The 20,565-nt window shown below is 40.9% G+C and overlaps 1 protein-coding gene across 4 annotated transcripts in view; it reads left to right on the top strand.

Annotated features, from left to right (window-relative positions):
- runx2b (RUNX family transcription factor 2b) overlaps positions 1-9,756 on the top strand; it is a 60,582-nt gene extending 50,826 nt beyond the window's left edge. For 3 of the 4 annotated variants that reach the window (XM_041804449.1, XM_041804445.1, XM_041804446.1), the window contains 2 exons: positions 3,138-3,299; positions 6,688-9,756. In XM_041804449.1, coding sequence (XP_041660383.1) covers positions 3,138-3,299; positions 6,688-7,166 — 641 coding nt within the window. In that variant the 3' untranslated portion in view covers positions 7,167-9,756. The remainder of the gene's footprint in view (positions 1-3,137; positions 3,300-6,687) is intronic. The other variant, XM_041804447.1, reaches the window with a different exon arrangement.
- The last annotated feature ends 10,809 nt before the right edge of the window (positions 9,757-20,565 follow it).

Here is a 20,565-nt window from a genome sequence, read left to right as displayed (position 1 = left end):
TAAATATTAAGTGTAAAAGGTTAAATGAACACATTTGATATTTTGTGTTTTTTTAAGTTGTTTTTACTCCCAAAGTTCCAAGAAAGTCCTAATTCAGCACAGTCAGGATTTCATTAAAGGGCTAGAAACATCTACAACATGTGTCACACTTTCTAAAAATAGTCCTTACCGAGTAAGCCAGCAGTCTGAGTCACACTCTAAATAAACCACATTTACAGTATGTGAGGTGAAATATCAAACCCTGACTGCAGCCATGGACACATCCTGATGGGACCATAAAATGCCCGGTGCTGTACGTTACATTAACACTGAGATCATCTGTCTTTCTCTTCTCTGTCACTCTATCAATCTACATCCTGGAAGGTAACACCATCTCTCACGGTTTGGGGTGGCTGCTATCTGATCACCCACACCTCCACAGGCTCGAAGCAGGTCGTCATTTAGCTTTTTGTTACTCTCTGGCACAGCTCTATAGTGGTAGTCAGTGGGTCATTTGAGGGATGGTTAAACAGTGGATCTGTGCCGCAGTGAATGAAAAGTAGAATAGACTGAAGTGAACAGCAGCTACAAGTAAGAACCGCTTTTCGAATATGAACTTTGAGATGAAGTTTCACAAACCTGCAGGGCCCTGTGAGGAAAAAAACTCTGGCACCATTCCTGTCCTGAAATATTTTTAACTGTTTAAAATGCAACAATATGTCTATGTTAAAGTCTATATTGACATTGTCATATAATTAAATTGTCAGTCTTGATGGGTTCTGTAATGTTTGCTTTCTCCTCTTAAAGAAAGAGAGGTGTCATATTAAAACATCATTGCCTTTAGCTAACTGTTTCAACTGCACATCCAATATGGAGTACAAGAAACTTTTATTTATTACTTTTAGCCACTTTTTTGCTAAATTTAGCTTACTTTTTCAAGTTTATAGATTGGACTTTAAGAAAACGCTTTCAGCTATTTTTGCTTTTGAATAATAATTTTAACCGTCCGTTTCAACTATTTTTGCTTTTAGATGATGAATTTAGCCATTTCAACTGTTTCTGCTTTTAGATTGTTATCTTAACTGTCTCTTTCAATGTTTTATGCTTTTGAATTACTTTAACCTTACCTTTCATCCATTAGAACTCTTCCCTTTTACAACTAATCAGTAAGTTTTTCTGACTATTCTAATTTTTTATCCTTCGCATTTTGTCATTTGAACTTTTAATAAACACTTTCAGCATATTTATTGATCCTTGTGGCTAACACCTTTACAAATAATCCATTACCTCTGGATAAAAATTTGAAATATTTTAAGGTCACTGTTTAGTAAATAGACACACTTACTGTTAAATTGTTAAGCTGTATAAAATGTTAAGCCAGCTATTCACAAATTTTCAAGAGCTCCTTTTAGCTAATTTAGTATGTCCCAGGCTAACTTTGTTAACAATTGATTACGTTTATATTTATTTTTCCACTGTTTACCTTACACATTTAGCTAACTTATTCAACAGCTGGTTCAGTTATTTAAATCTCCAATTCCACTGTTTGTCATTAGTACCTATGCTAACTATGCTAACTGTGACCAATAGCACTTTAAGATAATTTGAATAGCTGTTACCTTCTAGTTTAAGCTAATTGTATCAATAGTTTGTTCATTAGTATTTTAAGCTAACTTTTTCAGCTGTTTATCCGTTAGTATCTAAACTAACTTACCCTCTTTTCAGTCACACTTTTAGATAACTTGCTTAGTTGTTTTCTAACAATACTTTAACTACAAGGTTTTCTGTTAGCATGTTATTGTGTATGCTAGCTGTGTCAGTAGGTTATCCATTAGTATTTTGAGCTAACTTTCTTAGCTGTTCATCCATGAGTACCCAAATTGAATGTATTTACCTCCTCCCACTAACAATTTTAAAGGACTTTATTTGTTGTTTTTCAGTGTAATTGTAAAGGAACTATCAAATGATTGTCTAGTAACATTTTCAGCTGACTTTTAAAGTTTACATACTTTTGGCTGGGACTTTTCAACCGCCTCTTTTAGCTAACTTGAATACATCAGGTCAACTTTGTTTATGGTTCACTACTTATTTTTTTCAGCTGTTTGTCTCAAATATTTAGCTTACTTATTCAACAGCTGATAACTATGTTTACTGTTATCTATTAGTACTTGAGGAGCTTTTCATGTACAGGTGTTTTAAGTTAACTGTAGGCTATCAGTAGGTTATACATCTGTATTTTAAGCTAATGTTTTCTTTGCTGTTCAACCACTAATGCCTAAACTAACTAGTTCGAAGTAAGTCCCAGTCATTCTTTTAGATAACCTGAATATGTTTTCCACTATTACTTAAAAATATTTAAAAGTAGGTTGTCTATTAGCACTTTTGACTAACTCGCTAACATGTCTATCCACTTGTACTTTTAGCACAATTTTAACTATCATTAGCATTTATATGCCTTTTTTAATGTATATGCATAAAGTTAAACCTTGCTGCTCTTTTTCTATTTTTAACCATAACTAAAGCGACATATTTTAACCATTAATTAAATCTTAATAAAGTCCAACTCAGTATGTCAATGTGGTTTTTAATGGAATCTTAATTTTATTTTCGTAATTATATCAGCATGTCTGTAATCTCTCTGCAAACCTTCAGGCAAAGACGGAATTAACTCTTTCAATTCATAATTGTCATTAATAACATAAAAATAGCTTTTATCATTTGTAACATTGCACACCTATGCTAGTGTTGTGGTACAGATACTCCAGACAAAGTGTGCTCAGCAGTATTTTGTTGGTCGTCTGCGTGTGTTTACACCTTGGGTGTATGCCAGTGAGGCTCTCTGTGCCTCAGCTGCAAGCACAATGTTTTATAAGGCAAACAGGAAGATCTTCTCTACGAAGGTAAACATTAGATGTGTCATTATGGAGGATGTTGCATAACTCGCCCAACTGATACTTACCTCTAAACACAAGCACAGAGAAACAGACACACTAATAATGTCTACGGTTTCTGTGAATGTTGTTAAACAGAAAACTAGGCCATTTGGGCTCTTAGTAATGATCCTGTCTTTTCCTGTCTGTTTTTATCTCTTTCTCTGTCTTTCTGGGCTGTTTTTCTTCTTCCTCCTTCTCTTCCCTCGCTTCATTTCTCCCCATCAGACCCTCGTCAGTCCCAGTCCTCTCCTCCCTGGTCGTATGAACAGACGTACCCGTCCTACCTGAGTCCCATGGCGTCCCCCTCAGTCCACTCCACCACCCCCCTCTCCTCCAGCCGAGGCACGGGCCTGCCTGCCATCAGTGACGTGCCTCGTCGATTGCCAGGTAGAACCACAATCCAGATAAACATTTTCTTACTCATTAGAAAGGGGGAAGGGTGAAGAAAGACATTTGTGCTCACATTAGGAGCAGAATAAAGATAGACAGCTTAACATGCTTTGTGTTATTACTGACCAGAGACAAATGCAGCGCTGCTTTTAGCTCATTCTCACATGGACAGGAAGAATGGGGCATGTTGTCCGACTGTTTCCCAGAGGAGCCGTTTGGATGGCAAGGATGACAGTGTAGGAAAAACGATTGTTTCCTTTTTTCCTCAGTCCAAGCCTTTGATCCCAGAGGACTATGGGTAATAACAGGCCCCGGATAATAACAGGCTCGTGACTGACAAATAAAGTGTCTTTATAGTGATAGGCCACTCTCCCAAAGAATCCTGGGTAATTGCATTAGCCAATCTGTTTGCCATAACGGCAGCATCTGTGTTCCAATTTGTCTCTGTTTCCCCCTCCCCGACGTGAAAGCTCCTTTAAACTCCCAACATGCCGCCAGACAAGTTTCTCCCCCGTACACCTGTTTGACTCAATGCCATGAGTTTTTTTTTTTTTTCTCTACCTGCTTTTTTCTCCTTCTGTTTTCCTGTGCTGCACCCTCCTCTGTGTGTCTATGTGTGAGTGTGTGCCCCAAGCGAGGGTGAGTGATTACGCGTCGTGGGCCGTGTGACTCTGCATTAGAAAGGGTTTAAAATCCAGCCAGCTGCCTTGTCAACTTTGATTAGTTTGGTCTTCCCCTTCAGCTTTCATCTCCTGAGTGTCAGGCTTTGTTCTCAGAGTGACACACGTGCATGTGCAAGCACGTCCATGAGCGTAAACACAGCTTTGTGCACCCACATGCACACCTCCAGCATTTAATGCCTCCTAAGTGATGTGACTAAGGCGTTCAGATCTCTGGAGATCATGTTGACACCTCGCCAGGCTGCGTTGTAACAGTATCCAGCCGTAGAACATACCGACAAGTACAAGCAGAAGCTGATAGGGATGCTGGAGCGCTGCTCCATCCCTACGCCCCCCCTGCATATTCACACCTTCACACCAACAGGCTCGTGTGTTGAAATGCTGCAAAAGTTCATCAGTCAAGTCACACACCTAATTCGGAAGTGATGCTCTAGAGTTTGTCGGGTCCTTCCAAATATTTAGACAAAGTTCCACTCTGGTTTCATTTAAACTAATAAAGCTCGATCTGGCTCATCATCACAGGGCCCCTTTGTGAGCTAAAATAAGTCCAAATGTTAAAAGCAGGAGTCAGGAGTTTATTGAACAGCGCCGGTCATGTCTGAGATCACACCGCTCCTCCACAGCGGAGACAATCACCTACTAGTTCTATTAGAATCAAATGGATCTTGTGGAAAGAGGAAGTTTAAAGGCCTTAATTGGCAGCATATGCTATCTGACGCTAGCGACAATCCGGCTTCGCAATTCCTCCCTGCACATAAACACTGCGTCCCCCTCCTTCTCCTCTTCCCCGCCACCCCCTGTCCTCTCACAGCAGACATGGTGACACGGAAGACGCCTGGTGATTTATGATAAGAGCGCCATGGCTGGACTAAACCACTGAGAGGAGACAGGAGGGGAGGGGGGGACGACCTCCTATTCTCCTTAAGCGCAAAGCTCGCCGCAGCCAGTTAGTGGTTTTTGGGTATTTTTTAAGGGATGAAGCGAAGAGAGGAACGAAGGGTGAGATGGAGCAGCTCCTTCCCCAGCGCTCTCTCTCTCCAACTCGCTCGCTCGCTCAGGCGCACACACGTACACACAGACGCTGGAGCCGATGGGAGGCGAGGAGAGGAGCCACATCAGAGCTCAGCCCTGCCTCATTATGGATCTCATGGAAACTGTTTCTGCTCAAAGTGTTTCCACATGTGCAGCTCCTGATTCATCCCAACTGCTTTTTTATGTGCATACAGTATTCACACACACATACACCCACCCACACACCGTATGCACACACATATTCATAAACAGTCACACACACATGAACGAGGGCCAACGCACACTCACAGAAACATAAATATGCAGAGGCGTAAACATATTGCTGTGTGGGGCTGCACTGATGTGTTTGTTAACTTTATCAAACCCAAAGTGAAAAACAGCTCTGAATGGAGTTGATGGATATAACAATATTTATAGAATAATGCCGCTCCATGCCTGTGCCCACAATAACCGTTAGCTAAAGTCTGCTCGTAATGAGCGTACACACATATCTGGCTCCAAACATTTGATTACATACAATCCGCTTTACTACTGTTTCATTTCTCCGGGGACACATTTGTTTAATTCAATTACTCAGCAGCACCAAAAGAGTCCAAATCAAACCACATTTCCTTGAATCAGAGCTGAAGAAGTGTTAAAGGAGGTGTAATGGTGATGTCAGAGGATGCAGAAGACGTTGTTAACTTTGTCCACTAAAACTGTGACTTAAAATGTTAGACTAGCTAAAAATAGATCTTGAATAACCAAAATTCTCAAAAGTAAGTGGTGGGCGGTAACCTGGTAACAATGCTTAACCTGGCACGCCAGATAGACCGTTTCATATATCAATTCATGGGCATGTATCACATTCATCTGAGAAACCTCTCATACAAAGTGTTGGGGAAGGGCAGGACTTTCCAAAGAATCCTTGGAAGGTAATTGGAGGAATTTTCTGTCTGTCACATTAATTACAGGCCGATCAAAGCAACAAGACAAAATGAGGTAGCAGGCATGCATAGCAACAGTAGTAACCTGAGCTTGACAGGCCAGTAGATAAACAGTGGAGCTTGTTGGTGGATAAAACTCAAGCCAAGGCTGAAGAACTGTAAAAACGTCTTCTCCTTCTAGAGAAGCTTTCAATGGGAGTCTTTGCTCTTGTTTTTATCTTTTATTCTCTCAGACTGATGGTGTCGCACATGACAAGATGAGATAAGTCATAACCCCTTTTTTTGCCCCTTAGAAGCCCTCCATTTTGCCTTTTGATGATACTATCCATGCCTTTGTAGCCTGTACAGAGGCTTTTCTAGCAAACCTGGAACTTGTGTGACTTTCCAGGGTTTTTAGAGATTAAATCAACACCAAACACCTGAATAGCTCAAAACTGAGACAGCCTTTTAGCTGTAGAAAGCAGGGATAACAGCCACTACCAAACCATATACAGAAGTATGGTCTACACCAGTTTGAGGCAAAGAACATAAATTTTTAACCAAAAGCTTTGTCTAAAACTTTTAATGAAATATAAAAAAACTAAAATGTTTTTTGTTTTTGGTGACTTAAACTAGACAAAAACTATAAAGGTTAGAAATGACTAAAATGTGACAAATCTTCAATGCATTTCAGTCTAAAGACCAAATTTAAAACAGCTGCCAAAATGAGCACTTGCTAAATATGTTTTTATGTCATTGTTTCTGCAGGTTCGTCTGACCTGAGCCCGTTCCCTGGTCAGTTTGAGCGCCAATTCCCTGGCCTCTCCTCCCTCACAGAGACTCGCTTCTCCGGCCCTCGCATGCACTACCCGGCCACCTTCACCTACTCCCCGCCTGTCACCTCCGCCATGTCTCTCGGGAGCGCCCACTACCACACCTACCTGCCCCCTCCTTACCCGGGCTCCACCCAGAGTCAGAGTGGACCCTTCCAGACCAGCAGCACACCTTATCTCTACTACGGCGCCTCGTCTGGCTCCTACCAGTTCTCCATGGTTCCTGGCGGGGACCGCTCGCCCTCCAGGATGATCCCGCCTTGCACTAGCGCCTCCACGGGCACCTCGCTGGTGAACCCCAACCTGCCCAGCCAGACAGAGGGAGGGGTGGATGGAGACGGGAGCCACAGTAACTCCCCGACTGTTCTTAACCCTGGAGGCCGCATGGATGAAGCTGTCTGGAGGCCATATTGAAGAAAATGAACGGGGCGGAGACTGGAAGTCAACTGATGTCATGGTTTGAAAGCACAAGACCTTTTTTTAAAAAGTAAAGGGGATTTTTGAGCTCTCATCAGCTATCTCTGCCTTTTGTTGGAAATTAAGGCAGAGATGATAAAAAAAAAAAAGACAGGACTCGTATGGGCTTGTCTTCCTGGAATGTGTTTTGACCACGGCACTACAAAGGGAGCGATTTCTCACAGCAATAATGAGAGACGTTTTAACAAGGCTGCTGTGGATGAGACATTATCTCCTTTTATTCTAATCCACAGGCTAAGGGATGCTTCAATCATCTTTGTAAAAGACTGCCTCTTTTGTATAGTGTTTGTATTTCAATAAGGCTTTTTGCAGAGCATGTTTTTGTACTACGACAATATCAAGATGCAAGTTAGGCACTGAGTAGCAAGTGAGGAGAGTAACAAATGTTACCATGAGTGGTATGGACAGTAAATTTGCTTTAAACCAATTAATTTAACTTGTATATTGTGGGTGAAACGTTGATGTAGATTGAGGCGTTTTTCTTCGTTTAACTTATAAAGCCATAAATTATGTATTGTATTTGAAACTTGAGTCAAAGAAGTGTAATCTGAATATTTTTGATGCATCTATAAGTTAAAATGTTCTTGTTTTTGATAGGTAATTTAAGAGAGTGAGAGGTTTAATTTTGTTGTTGTCGTACCCAAAGATTTAAATGGTTTTGAATATGAAATGTAATTTCCAAAGAGTATTGCAACATGTTTCTTCTGGTGTAACTTTCAGTTTAACTGCTCCGCACGTTAAGAGCTCAACATCCTCGCTAGGCGTTGACACACATTTGGCTGGGAATGAAACCTTTGGTATTTATTGAGCAATAACTCGTATTGTGCCTCTTGGCAACATACCATAAAAGAGAGCTTCATTGGGAGAAAATAATTATCCGTCAGGGAAAATCTGCTTGATTTTTTCACTTCGTCTAGTCTGACATGCACACAGATACATGTGTGTTTTCTCCTCCAAATAAGTAAAGAGTCCATTTATGCACGAACTGACATGCAGCCCAAAGATGATTATGGCGGAGCCACGCCTGTTTGTGCTCTAAGCATGCTTAAGAGCAGCAGGTCAGACTTTAGGGCTCACTTATTTTATAATTTATCAACTCCTCAGGCCGGGAATAATCCCTGGATGATCCTACAGATTAGTTAAATCTGAGTCTCTTCATATCCAGTCAGTCTGAATGCTCTGTCAAGATTATAGGGGAAAACTGCCAAGTCTAGCTTCATATAGTGTGCAAAAGATAGCTTTGAAAAAGTGTCTTTGTGTGAGGCACACACGGGTACTTTTGTTTGTTTCTCTTCAATCTCTGAGATTGAAAAGGAAAAATCACAGTTAAAGACAGAACAGACTGTGACATTCCTTCAGACGTTTATTTATTTTCCATTTTTTGCCTTTTGTTGACTGGCTTTTCCAAATAGATTTGTATCGTCTTCTTTTCAGTGTTACGCTCTAAAATGGTTCTGTGGCACCAGTGTGGCGGGGAGGTCTGATATTTTGATGTGAGAAGTGTCGGAGTAGAGGGAAAAAAGTGCAAAAAAGGGAGGTGATTGGATGCAGCTGCTGGCAGCAAAACTGGCAACCAAAAAATATGGGAGACTTGTGTATGTTTGTTTCATAAAGCACTTATTTCTTGTTTTATTTCTAGCAGCACTTGCGGCCGGCTGCCAGCAGGGCTAGTGGTTTTGGTCCTCAGTGTCGACATAACGCCACTGAAGAATGGATAACACTTGGCCAAACAAGAAATTTTCATTGGAGTTGAATCTGATCTCACAAGGCAGTTGGTATTTGTTTGAAAAAAGTCATTTTTGGTACAATATGATCTCCAGTGCATGTAGGTAATATAATAACTCAATTTGAAAAAGCTGAGAAAAACACAGTCCTGTCCAAGGATCAGACTTCAGGCTTTTCATTGAAGGTTTGCACGCAGTGCCTCTCTCTCTCTCCTCCTCGTGTCTGCAGAAGATGTTCTGATCCCGCTTAATACAAGTGAACATGTCGCACTACATTTCCCCATAAGCTTCGGCCCAAAGTAAAAAGTCTCTTTGCTCTTACAGAGAAACAAAATAGAGCAATAAAAGCTTTGAGATTATTGTCATTTTATAGCTGTTTTCCAATTACAGATTTAATCCGTGCTCCACAGCAACTATGCACATCTGTTGGACTTTATTTAATCTGCTTCTTTGTCTACAACTTCTAAACAGGAAATGGTCTTTGAAAACTGTTTACACATCAACGCAGCACTGACATCCCACTTTGTCCTCTCCTGCTTTTGTTTTTGTTGTTCTTTTTTTTTTCTCTCAAGAAAACAGGAGGTTCAACCTCCTCCTTTCTCTACTTTGTTGCGTCCAAACTGTCAACCAGAAATGTTGTTTTATTATTTAATGATCCACATGTATCATACCTGACCCTGCTCTTATGTAAAGTTTACTTTTTATGTCTATTTTTAGTCTTCTTCTCTCATGAAATCTTGTCAGGAAGTTGAATCTTATGGAGATTTTGCTGGTACGTTTCATAAAAATCATGTTTTTTTTTAAAGGGACAAACACACCTGACAACAGTGAGTGAAATTGGCATTGTGATTGTACATTTGTCTACTTTAAGAATAAAATAGGAATTTTGTAACTTAATTTCTGAACTTGTTGCCTTATTTGGACTGTGTTTTTTTTTTTTTTTTTACTTAAAGGGACAGTGTGCATGTGTGGAATAATCCCTTATTTAATCTCAGATTATTTATATGTTTCTGTCTCTTAAAATCCCTACGTTTGTGAATGATTTTGCATCTTTTTGTCCCCTAATGAATCATATACACTGTTTGGTCTTTGTCTGCCATTATTCTGTTTTGTGATCACATATTTGAATTGCTTAATGTGCAGCTTACTCAAGTTAATATGGAAAAGAGCACAGACTTTTCAGTGAAGTAGCAGAATGCTTAAAATCAGTGGTTCTCAGCTGGTGGGTCGGGACCCAAAAGTGAGTCATGAACCTTATTTCAGTGGGTAACAAATGTGTGCCAGAAAAAAAAGTGTATGTAGCCCTAAGCAGGGCAGCCCATAAGAGGGGATAAAGGGCAGAGCATTCTGGGGCCCAGCCAAACTGGGGCCCAGGCTGGGGAGATAATGGTCCATTGTAAAGTTAAGCTGTGATAAACAAAAAAACACACTCATATCAAAGAAACAAAAATTAATTTTAGTCATAGTATGATACAGCTTATTTCAAAATGTAAAACCCCCTTATCTTAAGATGTGATTACTTTTTTGGGGTGATGTTGACATTGTGGATGGGCACACTGATATAAATGATTAGGAAAGTAATGTTAGACTTCACAGCTAAGGCACGATGTTCACAAATGCCAGCATGCCAGAAAATCAAGAAGGAGAAACTGAGACAACTTTAATGGAAAAATGAATGTGATTGTAAAAGGGACAAAAAATGGGTGCCAAAAAAGTGGCAAAAATTGGTTAAAAATGAGCAAAAGTAGGTTCAAGTTGCAAAAAGATTTGATTAAAAGATATTACAAAAATTAGGGATAATTGACTTAAAGTGACAGAACTTGGCACAAAAGGGCAAAAAAGGATTAGAAACTGCAAAAGTGGGGGGGGAATGGCTAGAATGGGAAAAAGTTGCAAATTTTGGTTAAATGTGGCTAAAATAAGTCAATAAGTCAAAAAAAAAATAAAGGGAGAAAAAATAGGTAATTGAGGGAAAAGTAGGGCAGGAAGAGGCAAAAAATGGGCAACAAGTGGCCCTCAAGTGGCAATAATGAGCAAATCAGTTGGTTACATGTGGCTAAAACCAGCATGAGTGGCAAAATTAGATTCAGGTTGGCAAAAAAGTGGCAAAAAAATAGGTGAAAGTGATCAAAAATGTGTTACCGCAGCAAAATGAGTTGACTAAAATAAGTGGCAAAATATGGAGCAATTGGCTTACAAGTAGCTATATGGGCAAAAAGTGGCAAAAAATGTGGGAAAAGGCAGCACAAATGGGCAAAATAGGGTAAGAAACAGAAAATGGACAACTAGTGGCTAATATGTGGCAAAAATGCATGTAAAGTGGTACAAAGAAGTGGTGAAATGGGTAAAAGCAGCAATAATGTAAAAAGTGGCAAAAAACAAATGACAAAAATGGGTGAAAAAACAGCAAAACATGTTTAAAAGTAGCAAATAAGTGAGCAAATAATTTCAACATCAGACCCCAATAACAGTTTGACACACTTTTCAGCATAATGTGACTGTTCGCCAGGACGCTAGCACCGATGCTACTGATCTAACACACGTGCACTGATATCATCACAAAATAACAACTGGTTAGGGCACATTCAGGGGCCTGGTCAATTCTGCGGGAAGAACTGGGCCGAAGTAAATTCAAACATATTCTAGGTTTTTCCATTATGAGGAGTCAATTTCAGTGTTTGTTTCAAGATCTCTGCTCATTTATCTGAATGACAAGACTAGTTTTCCTACGATAACAGCAAAATTTGTCAAGAAATTACCAAAGTTCCATGCTGTGTAAAATAAAATGGACTCATACATGTCTCTCTGTAATGATGGGCTTCTTTAACGTGTTTGTTTTGCGCTGTCTCTTTGGTAGGATTTGTTCCGTTTTGGGTCAAAACCTCAACTTTTATCTTTGAATATATTTTAAGTGACTGGAAAATTTTTAAAAGAAAAAAAGGCTCACGATTGCCCTCTGGGATTTGGTGGGGCCTGATCCTGACCAGTTAAGAACTACTTCTTTTAATGAAGGATGTTGACACATTTAAATGCATAGATTTGGATTATTTTGGAAAGAAAGAAGATTTTGTACCTTGTAATTGACCTTATCAGGACAAGATTCATTATTTAAACAGGATTATATATCCATCAAGAGCTCATCCATCATTATTTCTTTGTATTTTGATTAGATTTTCCTTAATTTCTATTTAAATTTAAAGGCCACCGCTGATGCTCCACAAATATTAAACACTGTCATCACTTCTTTAATCCTCTCTGAGAGCAGTTAACAGGCAGATCTCTATGCTTTTTTTCGCGTAGGAAGCACATCTAACAGTGTCATCTCTGGTCTGCCGCTCCGTCTGCACCAACATTGTCTTTGGACAGGGACGAAGGCGAAGGACGCCGAGCCAGAGAACTACTGCCACCGCCACTGCCATGGCTTCATTTCAAAGGTACGCTGAGAAAACCAGAGAGAAACGGAGACAGGGAGAAGCAGGGAAGCTGTTTTACATTATTCTGAGACATAATAGAGCCAATCTAAGTGAGCGCTCACACACGTACACAAAGAGAAGAGAGAGGGCCAGCTTTAGCATCCATGTGTTTTCTTAGGGTTCAGATTGGGAACATTCTAGGGATTTCCCTGCATATAGATTGCATGGAAAAAAAAATCTCCTGCTGGTTTCAGGTTCACATTCGCAGCATTCTCAGCCATGTCTAGCAATTATAATAATGAACTCTGAGGGAGCAAACGGGACCCAGACACCCAGAGAAATTAGCATAATGTCCTGTATGCACGAGAGAGACAGGCTCATTTCAGAGGGGATGGTATTGAGTTCTTGTCCCTGTTCTAATCTGCTGCATGAACATGATGCCTGTGATAATGTGCACTTGATTTTTATTCCAGGTTAAAAAAGTCCTGCAGCAGCAAAAACAAGCCTGCAGCCTCTTCCTTATGTTATGCAATCAGCAGAGAGGGTAAGAAACAGGAGTTTATGAGGAGACAAAACCACTTTATTTAAAAGCGTGCGCAGCTGACAGCCTGATACCAGTGTTTACTTGACCTCTGTAAACGTTTCAGAGGAGAAGCTGAGGCGGGAAGTCTGCCTCAAGGGTCCCATATTAACTCACAGAGCTGTAAATCTCTGCAGATCCATCACTGCTAGCAGTCTGCCTGGATCTTTTCTTTGCATCTTGATTTCTCATTTAGTCCTGAGATAAACTCAGAGCAAGGGGCTCTCCAGTGTGGGCCCTGCCTGTCAGATTAGCATGACCTCCCTGAACCATCCTAATCTGATGTAATCAGAGTTGTAAAAATGGCGTCCATCCTCTAGTAGGGCTTGTAACCCGTGTAAATCACACAGGAGTGATCTTAATTTGATCTGATTGTAATTGAACAACCCCCCCTTCTCAGCTCCAGGAGGATTTCATACTGAGTCAACAATAACTGTGTACTTTGGCGCACTCTAGTGGCTTTTTATGCAACCATAGGGACCCGAGTGAGGGGGCCCACCCATACGGTGTTCCATGCGGGCAGGCAGTCAGGCTGGATGTGGCCAAACTTATTATGTTAGTCTTTGCTTCTAGTGAGGCTCCAACACTTTTTCACTCTGCATGTTCAAGAGCTTTACTCCATAAATGAACGCCGGATTTGAAAAGTTTTGGCCTAAGAGAGCGAGGGTTGTAAACGACAACTTGTCTTTTGACCTGTAATAAAAGAAATGATCAATTGGCAGGCTGGAGCAGCAGCCCAGAGCCTTGCAGACATGTTTGGTTGTAAGAGAGCCTGCAGTAGAATCCATTCATCACTAGATTAAAGCTCGGCCCTGCTCTGGAAACATTCGATTCCTTGAAACCATTTGCAGCAAACTCAGAGAAAAGTGAAACATAAAAAAGCCTACATTTAATGACATCTGCCAGTTTGGATTATGCAACCTGATACCAGCCACACTGTCAAGAAAAAAAATAGGAATTACAGTGAAAATGAGAGTGTCAGGACCATGGACAGCGACCAAACACACAAACAAAAGGCCTCTTTGTGCGGGGTCCCCGCTTCATGTCAGTGTTTCAAATTATACACCATCTCAGCTGTCAAAAAAAGGCAAACTGTTGCAGCGCCACTGAGTGCGTAGAACGTAAGACAGGATAAACGTCCGCTCGGTGCCAAATATTCATGCAAAACAGGCCTTTTCCATAGGTTTCAGCCAGGCAATAAAATTTGAAAAATTTTTGGCAGGGGCCCCATCTCTGCCTGAAACGGAGCATGAAGGGCCTCTATGTGCTCCTCCTGTCAGATGAAGGGCCGTTAAAACTTTATCAGGCAAGTGTTAATTGAGAACTAATGGACTGGTAATTCAGAGCAGTCAGAGATTTCCAGTTCACTGCTAAATGACGGACTACCACAGTGACATTTGGATCATGTTGGAGCTTTTTGGAAAATCCACCAATGCCAGGCAGAAAAAAAACACAAGGGGGATGAAGGATGCCCGCCATCGAGTCTGGTTCTGCTTTAGACATTCATCCTCTTGGTCTCCAAGGATCATAACTCGTGTTAGAGGCAGGTTTTATGGTTTATGACTGGAAAATAAAATGCTGTGTGTTTCCTGCAGGCGAAGCGATGATTTACAACTCCGAATGATAAAGTGAGCGGCCGGCTGACAGTGCGGATGTGTGAGGGCTGCTGAGGATCCAGACATGTCCGACATGTGGATGTGAGTGTGGTCGTATAGCCCGTGTGGTCACCACAGCGCGGTTATATACGTTGGAACACAACATAGAGGGAAAGAAAAAGCTCTGGCTGAGGAGAGAGTATCTTTACCTGACATCATCATCTCACATAATTAGCACAGTGTCCACATCCTTCTCCAGTGGCCATGGATTATTTCATGTGGTCCACAACTGGAACTGAAACCCAAACCAGTAAAAGCTAACCGAGAGCATAAATACCCCTGGGCCCTGCTGTCTGCAGACACGGCTACTCATTTTAACAGCTCCTCTCCAAGAAGCCAATCAGATATGTTTATTGTTATCTTCTGCCTTAATTTGAGGCTGATTATTTAAAGACTCAGGGAAATGTCTTGATCACCTGGCTCCGAGCTCAAACAGTCCACGTTTCAGGACACGTCAGGCCTGTCCTGGCCTCAACACGGCCCTGATCTAAGACAGGGGCCGCCGAGTGCCAAGAACTCTCTCTGGTGAGGTCGTCAGTCTTACGCCGAAAACCGCAGGCGCGCGCCAGGCAGATCAATAATCCCCATCATGCTCCACCACAAGTCACTCAAAGCCTCCGAGGGCAGGCGAGCGGAGGAGGGGATGGGGGACCTGCTGAGAACTTGATACTCTGTTGGATGCTCCGTGTCTCGCAGTGGAAGGGATGAGGACTCGTCTGCCACAGCTCTGTCTCTCTTTTAAACATGATCTCCTGTTATGACATGGTTTCTGTCGACGTCAGCGCTGGGCTGATTAGACACTTCCTTCTCAGGCCTGTAGGACTTCAGCCTTCAGATTCTCAAAAGGCTGACGTTAAGGTCACATGTCAGTCATTCGCCAACATCAGGAAAGAGAATAATCATGGATGGGAAGTTGTTATTCAGCGTAGAGGAAGGTGAAACTGCTTAAATAAATCTTGTCTAACTACATTGAAGTTGCAACGGTAAGCATCCTAGTTCTTAAAAGAACAGTTGCCATACAGTGAAAGTACAAAGGTGGGTCAAGACGAACAGCTAAGGAGTGGATCTGTGGGAGAGTGATTGGTAAAAATTGTTATTTCTTCAATGATGCTTGTGCATGTTTTGTAATAAACTTGTGCATAATTTGACAGGAATCTGGTCATGAATTATTGACTCATTGCAGGAGACTTTAGATCACTGTGACAGTGGCCGTGTACCTCTAAAATCTAAACAGTTTATCCTTGGGTCAGACTAGACATTTGTTGAAGGTATGAAGAAAATCCCTCAAATAATTATAGAGACATTGCTTTCTATAGCAAGAGATGAATGAACATGAGACCTACTGACCTTGACCTCTGATTCATGACCTTTGAAATCTAAACAGTTAATTCTCAACTCAGAGTGGACATCTGTGCAAAGTTGAAGAAAATTCCTCAGATTGGTAGGTAGATGTCTCATTTACAAGAATCGACCATTCATGAGGATGTATGGTGGACAGACCAGTGTTGGGAAAGTTCAATTTCTACATGAACTATCTCAAAGTTCAGTTCAGAAATTTCAAAATGAACTAGTTCATAGTTCTTTATCTAATATGTTGCTGTGAGCTATTACCCTTAGAATACTAGCATTTCCCCATTGTTGCAACCCATTCAGTCCACACTTGCACATACCTTGAAAGGCTAGCCAGGTGCTTTAGTTCAATGTGCCGTTTCAGGTTCGCTGTTAACGTTGTTGATGTACGGAGATGCTTCTTGAAACCCGGCGGGCAAAGTTTACACAAAAAGGTAAGATTTTTCCCGCCTGGATCATCACTGACCTTTTCATAAAATTCTTTTAAGTAATCATACAAAGATGCCGTATTAATCGTGGAGGTGGGGTCTGAGAGAGTGCTGCTGCCTTCATTTGTTTTTGCCTCCATGCTTCGCATTTTGATGACGCAAGCGACGGTGTGACTCTGTGGTGGCTGGTGTTGCCAGATTGGGTGTTTTTCCCCCTACATATTAAAGCCCGTTTACTGTGTGTTTTAGCCGGGGTTTCGCCTGGAAGGCTCTATGGAAATCTGGCACTCTCTTGAACAAAGTTGAATTGTGAGAGAGCGCCGTTCACAAACACCAAGATGAGTGCGCTCACAATAACGCTCATCAGGCAGAACGTTCAGTTCACATTTGCCCAAAATATGAAGAAGTTCAGTGAACGATCGTTCACTGAACTCGTTCAGGCAGAACACAGGGACAGACAATCCTAAAAGAAAATGCCTCTGGGCCAGGCTATTATCAATGGAGAGGCATTAAAAATTAAACTCTTTTCTCAGGTATATTATAAAAAAGAAATCTCCTTTTTAGCTTTGTAATTAAGATTTTACCAATGTTGTGTTCACACCGGACTTGGTTAAAATAATTCACACGATTTAATTACATGCAAATTGGACAGCATTCAATGTGCCATTTGCTTAATTTTATTTGCAAGTGTTAATAAATCTGAACTCAAGCAAATCACTCAGGTCATTATAACCAATCAGCATGAAGATCCTCTGGTGACGTCTGCAAAATATCCCTGGAGGAAAAAGTAGTGGAGTCTGTCTGTTGATACTCAGAGCTATACTACACAACGTGCCTGGTTTACTTAACCTGACACACCAGATGGATTTGTTTTACACATCCATCTGGTAATCCTTCCATAGACAGCGTTTGGGAAAGGGCAGATCCTTTGAAAAATAAAACTCGGAGGGTGATTGGGTGAACGTTCTGTCTCGTTCTGTTCTTCTTTTAAGGAAGAAATACCATCAAGTTCTGATAAAACAGGCGCTTTAGCAGCATCCACGCTAACGTCTTCCGCCATAATTGCACCGGTCTCTTGTCGCTGCTTGCTTGCGTCACGACTCTGCCATGCCCAAAAGTACTGCCCCTTGACGCTGTTGGTCCTGCCACTTTGTAACCGGGCCCAAAGAAAGACCAGAAAGAAATACAGAAATGGGTGAATCCATCTGCTTTGCAAGGTTATGTTCTACTGCCACAGGAATAAAAGGAGCTCTCTCGGAGGAAAGTAAGTGAGGAGGTCGGATTGCCTGGTAAGTTGTAAAAACTTTTGTCACGACAGATATAAAGCAGAAATCCTCTCAGTGTAGTCAAGTTCAGCCATGTTTGTTGACAACAGATGGATATGCCGGTTGTGGGAGAAGTAAGTTGTCTTGCGTCTTCTGGGCACCTTCACATGAGATTTGACACGAGAGTGGAGCAAGTTGTTAGCGCACTTTTCCAAAAAATAAGCTCCCTGTATTTGTGTGTTAAGATTCACACAAATAGGTGATTGTTTGTGTTTGGTGTGAACACATTCTATTTTTAGTTTATACTAAACTACAATAAATAATAGAACATCACGGAGTACTAGTAGTTTTGTTTTCTGCAATCCTTAGTTCTTAAAACAACAGTGTGTATGTCTTCATGTTATTCCTTATCACTGATCAACTTTATTTTCCCAGGGTCATTGCCTTTGCCTTTTCTTATCATTTTTTTATTGGTGTAACAGCAAAGACAGACAGGTGACTCTGCAGATAAACAAGAAAGACAATGAAACAAAGCAAAACAACAGAGAAAACAAAAAAGTAGGTTTGCTGAAGCCATTGTTCTCTTGTGGTCAATGTCAAGTGGTTGGGAATTTTAACATTTTGAAGAATGAGGTATTTCTTTTACACTAAATAACTATATTGTTACATCTATATAGTTATATCTCTGATAAAGTTGAGTGATAAAAAAAATAATGTTATGATGCTGTGCTAGCAATACCCAGGGCTGGATGCATCAAACTGATTTTCTATCCATACGTACATTTGGTGCATCCTTAAGAAGGGGATATCTCAAGAAAACTTTGAGGGATTTTCGTCAAACTTTGCACTAACGTCTACTATTATAAAATGATAAACTGAATGTATTATGGAGATGCAAAGTCAAGTTCTGTGCACAGAAAATAAAAACACTCTGATATAATAGCTTTACAATTGTAGGCACAACTGCTTTTGGCTTAAAACTGATGACATTTTGATAGTCATACAGTGCCTTGAAAAAGTATTTGCCCCCTCTCTGATTCAGAGTTTTTTCATATGTATCACACTTAAATATTTCTTATCATCAAACCAATTTTTATATTTCAAAAAAACAACCCAAGTAAATAGAAAATGCAGTGTCTGAATGATTATTTATTTTGTTGGGGGGGGGTCCAAACCTATCTGGCCCTGTGTGAAAAAGTAATTGCCGCCTGAACCTAATAACTGGTTGTTCCACCCTTAGCAGCAATAACTGAAATCAAGCATTTGTGATAACTGGTGATGAGTCTTTTGCATTGCTGTGGAGGAATTTTGGCCCACTCTTCTTCGTGGAATTGTTTTAACTCAGCTATATTGCAGGGTTTTCCAGCATGAACTGCCTGTTTAAGGTCACACCACAGCATCTCCATTGGATTTAAATCCGGACTCTGACTTGGCCACTCCAAAACCTTAACTTTGTTTTTCTTGAGCCATTCAGAGATGGACTTCCTGGTATGTTTGGGTCGAATATTTCTCCAAAAGTCTTGGGGATTATTGATACGTTTTTTTGAAAATGTGAGTTGAGCTTTTGTGCTCTTTTTTGTCAGCATTGGTTTTGGCCTATGGATGCCATTTTTGCCCAGTGTCTTTCTTATGGTTGAGTCATGAACTCTGACCTTAACTGAGTCTAGTGAGGCCTGTAGGTCTTTGGATGTGGTTCTAGGTTCTTTTGTGACCTCCTGGATGAGTCATCGTTGCACTCTTGGAGTAATTTTGGTTGGCCGACCACTCCTGGGAAGGTTCACCACTGTTCCCTGTTTTCTTCATTTGTGGATAATGGCTCTGACAGTGGTTTGCTGGATTCCCCAAGCCTTAGAAATGGCTTTGTAACCTTTTCCAAACTGATAGATTTCAATCACTTTGTTTGTCATTTGTTCTTGGATTTCTTGGGATTGTGGCATGATGTTTCTTTTTGAGTTCTTGTGGCCTACTTCCCTTTGTCTGACAGCTTCTATTTAAGTGATTTCTTGATTGAACAAATCTGGCTGTAATCAGGCCTGGGCGAGGACAGTGAAATTGAACTCAGCTTTCCAAGAACCATGGTTAATCACAGTTAACTCATGATTTAAAGGGGGGGGGGGGTTACTTTTTCACATAGGGCCAGATAGGTTTGGATTTTTTCCCCCCTTGAAAAATTAAATAATCCTTCAGACACTGCATTTTCTATTTACTTGGGTTGTCTGTGTGAAATATAAAAATTGGTTTGATGATCCAAAACATTTAAGTGTGATACATATGCAAAAAGCTCAGGAATCAGAAAGGGGGCAAATACTTTTTCACAGTACTGTAGGTAGTAAGACTTAGATTGTGAGAATTAAACTCCAGGCATGTCATTTACGGCCTGCTACATGGATGTGTAGCTTAGAAAATAAGTTGCATAATTTCATCAAGATGATCTGAACAGTCAAAGGATTTTAAAAACAGCTTTAGTAAATTGAAAACCTGGGTCAAGCTCTATTTTTTTAAAGCTCCACGAGCTTCCATGAGGAACTTCACTTGGGCCACTCCTGGCCCCTGTGGACAGTGTTAAGTCTAATTTCTATGCTGCTCTTATCCTGAACATGCATGGGCAAGTATTTCGCTTTGTATCATCCCCCATTTTTAAAACATTTTGACTTGTAGCTTGCAAGGCCATGCTCTGCAGAAGTTTCCCAACTCTGCTGCTGTCGGTGTTACAGGACATGGCTGGTGCAGGGTTTCGCCTCTGGCTGAAACATACGTCTGTCCCGTGGGTACAGTATGTAAGGTAAGCATCAGCCTGAGGAGCTCTGAGCTCTGTATGGCTGTATTTCTTTGACTATGGCTCTGCTGTTTAATTGGATCACAGGTCTGTTCCTGGTGGGTCCTCACACGTCAAACACACCCGTTTGTTTTAATCAGCTCAG

The sequence above is a fragment of the Cheilinus undulatus genome, linkage group 14, assembly GCF_018320785.1.
Source record: "Cheilinus undulatus linkage group 14, ASM1832078v1, whole genome shotgun sequence".
Classification (NCBI taxonomy): domain Eukaryota; kingdom Metazoa; phylum Chordata; class Actinopteri; order Labriformes; family Labridae; genus Cheilinus; species Cheilinus undulatus.
Note: the sequence above shows the minus strand (reverse complement) of the source record. Positions and strands in the feature narration are given on the sequence as shown.